Source organism: Oreochromis niloticus, linkage group LG15, assembly GCF_001858045.2.
Source record: "Oreochromis niloticus isolate F11D_XX linkage group LG15, O_niloticus_UMD_NMBU, whole genome shotgun sequence".
NCBI classification, from domain to species: Eukaryota; Metazoa; Chordata; class Actinopteri; order Cichliformes; family Cichlidae; genus Oreochromis; species Oreochromis niloticus.
In genome coordinates this window covers 22,033,364-22,039,729 of record NC_031980.2, presented here as the reverse complement: position 1 = coordinate 22,039,729, position 6,366 = coordinate 22,033,364, and the positions used below count along the sequence as shown (strand labels likewise).

Sequence of the window (6,366 nt, the reverse complement as noted above, 5' to 3'; positions counted from 1 at the left end):
ATACGGCCTTTTGATTTTCAGAGTTTCATTCATTCAGTCATTTTACTTCTTCTTTTTTATTTTAACTGCCTCCATCTCGCCCCATCCCAAGCATCCTCTCCTGTCACACCAATCCTCTGCATGTCCTCCTGCACTACATTCCTAAATGTCCTCCATGCAACATTATTTATCCTGTTCTAGTACGTCTTATATCCCTGACCCAACCCATGATTCCATTTCATTTCCCCTTTAAATATTAATGGAAATAAGACAAAATTGTTATATCATTATACACGTAAAACTTAAACTAAACTCTATTTTCATAAATTACTGCAAATTTACAGGGACTCACACATCTGAGTTGTTGCTTCCTCTTTTTAAATTGAGGAAACCAACATTTCTTATAGATGAGAAGCTTTTTCACAGAAGCAGCAATCTGATGTTTAAGTTCTCTTTTTGTTTACTTGATGGTAGCATAGAGGCTGCTGGGATCTGTGGAGGAAGCTTTCACAGTGGCGTAGGTAACTGTCTCACCTTCATCACTGTCATTTTTACCCTGAATCTGGAAGCACACAGAGCACAGGATAGTTCACCAGATGTAACACAACACAGTGAAAACATCATTCATAAATGCACCAATGAAGCTGGAAACTCTGATCTGATCATTACTTTGTTTTTATTGTGGGTCTTGTTGGTGTAGGTGATGGAGGCGTAGGAAACACCATCTTCTGGATCCGCCTACACAGTGAAAAAAAAAAAGTGTTACTACTGCTTTTAGCTTACTGCAATTACACATTCTTGAACAAATTCAAAAAAACAGCTGCTCTGGGTTTGGTGTGGGCGATCTTACTGTTTCCTGTCTGGTTTCTGGTGCACACTGAGTGACTGCAGGGTTTGAGGTCAGGCCCTGAAGAAATAAATATGTAAGAACTGATTTAATTTTGGTCTCTGAAGAATTGCAAGCATCACTCGTCCAGTGTATGCGTTACATCTCAGCAGCTTTTAAGTTGCGTGAAATATTACATGTGAGCGTTGAAACATCTGCAACAAACTTTTTTTAAATCCAGAGTTTAAATAGATAAAATGCAGCACAACAGTCACACAATACTTGTTTGAGGCCTATAATATAATGTTTTTTTGCAGTCAGAGAGGAATTCATCAGTTAGCAGGTTGTCATTTGTAGCATTAATAACTATAAAAGCAAAGCAAATTGGCTTTGTTCCCTCTTTCTTTCCTTTTCCTGATCTTTTGCTGCAAGAACCAGTTAGTTTTAATACAAAACCATTAACACTGTTTATCTTGCTGCATTATTTCTCATCTAGAGAACACAAAATGTCTAATAAAGAATATTTTTCAACTCACAGCGTTTCCATTTGCTTGTATTTTGTTCCCTGAAAAGACAAAAGGTTAGATGCTTCTCCACCAAGAAAATTCAGCCTTATTCAGATTTCTCACTAAGAGACATTTAATTTAATTTATCTCACCTTTGAGTCTCTTCAACCAGATTAGTTTCACAGCCACAATTAAAAGTGCAACTAAAATGACAACCACAAGGATGTACGGCCACACTGGATCTGCACCTGAATACAAAAATATAAAGTATTTAGTTACACTGTTTAGTATCTGAGATAATTAAAAACAAATAAAAAATAACATGTGCTTTAAAAAATGATATTCATGGGATAGATTGACATTCAGTTATTATTAGGAAAAAAGAAAAGGAAACAAGCAAACGACAAAACTCACCTGGGATACTAGGTGTGTATAATGTTGTTGTTGATGTTGTTGTTGGTGATGTTGTTGTTGGTGATGTTATTGTTGATGATTTTGCTGTTACTGTTTCTTTACCCGAAAAAAGAACAAAATTCAGCCAGGTGTAAATTGTTTATATCAGTTTAAAATGATTTGCTCATCAGAATCCCTCCTGGTTTCTTACCTGATGACTGAGTGCTGAAGGTAAAAAGCTGCTCTTTGTTATCTTCTGTTGTTACGCTACAGTTAAAGTCATAAGTCGATATGTGAGTGTATGCAAGTTTCAGAAAAGTCACAGTAGCAGAGCAGGGAGACTCCGATGATTTTAAATTTGAGTAATCTCTATTCAGAGCTTCACTGTTATGGATCCACTTCACTTTGTATTTGCACCTTTCATATATTGACACAGAGCAGCTTAAAGTCACCTCATCAGCGTTCTTCTGTTCAGTCACTGGTGAAGATGAAACGCAAGTGAAAGACCAAATAAGAATAATTTCCTTTTTTCAAAATGTAACTTGCCAGCATGTTGTTCTAACAGCATGGTTTGAGCTCAGAAATATGTTGTTTCAAATACTCACTGTGAACAACAGACAGATAAACCACAGCATCTGGACCTTGCTGTCTCCCTGGATTCCCTATAAACTGTCTGCAGGTGTAACGACCAACATCCTCAGCTGTGACCTTCTTTATAACCAGTGAGCATTCTGCTGTAACACTCAGTCTGTCTGATTTGTCTGATTCTTTGATCTGTCCATGATTAACCAGCTCTACTGCTGCTGTGCCTCTTGAATCAGTGAAGATCCAGGTGGTAGTGTCACAGTTGTGATGATTGTTGATCACGTTTTCACAAGGCAAAGTAACTTTATCTCCATCTCTGACAGTGAAGGAGAGCAAAAGATCTCTACTATGTGCTCCTGAAGATATAACAGAGAATCAAAAATGTTACATTACATATCTGAGTGCAGATAAGTTACACACTTAACATGTATTTACTTTTCATTTAATCTATGTTTGCTTTGGTGAAATAAACAGCATAGCTGTCTATGCTACATAAAGATTCCATAAAGCAAAATTAGAAAGAAGAGTTAAAAAAAAATAATCCTTCTCTAATGTACATATTTCTTACCTGTAAACTGCAGCATGAGTATAAAAGACACAAACATTTTAATCCATCTAGATTGAACCGCCATGTCTCTCAGTCTTGCTTTTCCTTCTTGAGCTTCTGAAACACAAATGTATCTTCTTCCTGTAACTGTGGAGCCCTGACTTCCTCATTATGACTTTCAGCCTTCTTTTCTTACATTTCTGCCGTTATTCTTATGCAACCAGACTCGCACAGCTTTCATGTTCCCCATTTATTAAGAGCTACAGTTGGTATTAGTTTTACACTGACCTGTTGTATCTGGAATGAAAATTAGTGAAAACATAGAAAACACACTTTAAGTTTCTGTGCTAAGTGTATTTAATTCAACTCCCAAACAGTTTTTAACCTGTCCACACTTTGCTGTAATTAGATACGAACTTGAATGAATGTATTTATATTTATTTTCACACAAGTGTAACAGAATCAGGTTTATCACTACAAACAATTATCATACAAAATTCAAAAAAATATATCATGAGGGTACTTTATTTTCATACTACACAGTGACAGTTTGGTTTCAGTTTTTAAATAACTGATTATCAAACAGAAATAGTTGATATCACTTGTGGCTTTTATCACGTGTGCTTGTGTTTAGAGCAGTTGCATCACATTAGATCATTACCTCCCCTGGTTTATTTTGAGCCTACACCACCCTCTGCTGGACAATAGGACTCATTACAACAACAAATCTGACACCCATGAAACAAAAGACTATTTATGGAAATACAGTCGGAGTCTTGTGGTTGAAATAAAACGTAACATTATATTATTACTTTAAATAAAAGTGGGGAACTTGATCCTAAACTAAACTTTATTCTTTTACACAATCTGACAGAGTTAAACTGGTTATCAACTATAAAAAAAATGAGGGCACTTGTAATTTAGCTATTCTGTGACAGATGTTTCTTACTTTTTGGTTCGTTGATTAGAGGCGGTGTTCTTGGTGTAGCTGATAGAGGCATAGGGAACGAGCATATGCAGGATCAGCCTGCACAGTTAAGACAACATAAAGACTGCTCAGTAATGTGTAAAATGAAGAATCAACATATAAGAGAACAAGTACTAGTTATCAGTAAAGTCAAACTCATTCAGATATCTCAACTTGTCTTGTGTAACCCCAACACTACAACAATAAATATTCACCATCGTGGAGAAAAAGAAAAGCAGTTAAAATAATTTTGTTTAAATAATCTTTTTAAAATCCTGCAGCTCTATCAGAAAACAAATATTGAATCAAATATAATTTACTTTGGCGTATGCACTGTTGTGTTTATGTTAAGGTCCAAAAGCATTTTAGGTTTAGGGAAAGTTTATTATTCCTAGTGAAATAATATATGCATGTATTCACGACTGTAACTTTACTGGACGACTGTTTTCACTGATTTTTATGAAGAAAGCAGAATATGAACAGCAGCCTCTTGTGCCAAAGTCCAACATCTGATTGTTGCTCTGTAGGAACATCAGACTGACCTCCATCTTTCCTTCTTACACATCACTACATCTCTAAATGATGTTGTCTACTGAATGTAAACAGTTTAGTTTTGGAAATTTGACTTATTCTTGGTAAGAAAGTAGCTTTAGAAAGTAATCCATCACTGACTGTTGATAGGCGCAGGAAACTGTTCAACACTGACCAGTGCTGTTTTATCTTTTGGGGACACTCTCCAAGTAAATAAATGGAAGTGACATCATCTTAAAATTACCATCACAAAAAAAATTGTTTGTTTTTAATAACAGGATGAAGTTATTGTAAGAATTAAATTTCAAACACATGGATTATCTTTATGTCGTTTTAGTGTATCACTGAGGGCTGTGGGAGTTTTGCAATTTCAAATTCCTGTGTATGATCCGTACATATGGTTTTTGACAATAAAGCTGACTTTGACTTTGATTAGTTACTTTTCCAATATACAGGTAAAATGAGCCACAAACCCCAGTTAAAAAAAAAACTCTTTAATTCACAATTACTCAGATTCAAAGTAAAATAATACAGAATACAAAATTAACATAGATAAATGATGTTATGCAAATTAAGCAGATCAACACAGAGATACTAAAAGAGTTACAGTGACATCACACAAAGACATTTAAACATTCTTACCACTTATATTTCTAAATAAGGTTTTTTACAGAATACCATGTATGAATCAGTTTAAATGAAGCCTCCTTTGCAAACCCGCAGTTCTTCCAACATCACATCAACAGAAACCACTTTGAGGTCAAAAGAAGGAACTTTCAGCACAGTTAACAGGCTTTCAAAATAAAGCTGTTTAAGACAGCAACATTTTAACCTTTGCTTATACCTACTTCCATTTATTGGTCATTTCAAGTTTATTACATTTTACTCAAAAAGCTTAATGTGCTTCAAAAAGAGGAAGAAGAAAAGTCCTGAGATTATACTGTGCATGACAGTCATTTAACAAACATATAAAAAAGCTATAGGATCAGTTTCAGATCAAACCAAATTTAATAATCAGATAATCAGAGTAGATACGAAAAATTTTAAGTCTTTAAATTAAGTCTTCATTTATTAAGGGAAATGAAGTCACCTAAGCCTACTATGAGTAAAAGTCAGTGCCTCCTTGTTAAATTAAAAATTAACTGTAACTGCCGATTACTCCCAGTTATCACCTGTCTGACAAAGTGAAGTAGATCAAAAGATCCCAAAAGGCAACACATCATTCCACGATCTAAAGAAACATCTGAGAAACAAAGTCACTGACATCTATCAGTCTCTAAAGGACTGTAAAGCCATTTCTAAGGCTTTGGGAGTACAGCAAGCCACGGTAAGAGACAATATCCAGAAATGGAGAAAACTTGGAACAGTGGTGAACTTTTCCACAAGTGGCCAGCTGACCAAAGAGCTACTCCAAGAGCACATCACCAACTCATCTCATTGTCACAAAGGAACCAAGAACAACATCTAAAGATCCACAGGCCTCACTTGTCTGACTTAAGGTCAGAGCTCATGATTCAACAATAAGAAACACACTGGGCAAAAATGGGAGATTTCTGATGAGAAAACCACTGCTGACCAGGAAGAACATAAAGGGTCATCTCACAGACTTTTGGGAAAATATTCTGTGCACTGATGAGACAACAGCTGAACTTTTAGGAAGGTCTGAGCCCTGTTAAACCTGGTATAACAGATGATTTAATAGAAAGGACATCACACCAGTTAAACATGGTGGTGGCAGTGGTGTGGGGATACTTTGCTGCTTTAGGACGACTTGCTGTAACTGATGAAACCATAAATTCTGCTCTCTACCAGAAACTCCTGAAGGAGAATGTCTGGCTATCAGTTCATGCCCTGCAGCTCAAGCTCACTTGGGTTACGCAAACAATTAAAAAAAATCCCTTCACAGTGATGTAAATAACTCTTTTCCAGTTATCACAAACTCTCAACTGCAGTTCAGTACAGTACACAATCAGTCATTAGTTTAGGGGACAATTACTTTTTCACACAGGCCCAAGTAGATTTGAATAAACTT

At 35.8% G+C, this 6,366-nt stretch overlaps 1 protein-coding gene across 3 annotated transcripts; it reads right to left on the bottom strand.

The window, feature by feature from the left end:
• Positions 1-287: 287 nt before the first annotated feature.
• LOC102080548 (uncharacterized) lies at positions 288-2,959 on the bottom strand. Of its 3 annotated transcripts, none has more exons than XM_025898587.1 (9): positions 2,858-2,959; positions 2,310-2,645; positions 1,916-2,182; positions 1,726-1,827; positions 1,464-1,559; positions 1,342-1,370; positions 827-886; positions 649-714; positions 288-541 (listed from the first exon to the last, which is right to left on the bottom strand). In XM_025898587.1, exons 1-9 carry the CDS (start codon positions 2,919-2,921, stop codon positions 440-442), a joined length of 1,122 nt encoding a protein of 373 aa, XP_025754372.1. In that variant the 5' UTR covers positions 2,922-2,959; the 3' UTR covers positions 288-439. The 3 variants fall into 3 exon arrangements, with proteins under 3 accessions (XP_025754372.1, XP_013127685.1, XP_005452442.1); XM_013272231.3 differs by having other exon boundaries at positions 649-717; positions 830-886; XM_005452385.4 differs by having other exon boundaries at positions 649-717; positions 830-886; positions 1,726-1,821.
• Positions 2,960-6,366: the final 3,407 nt, after the last annotated feature.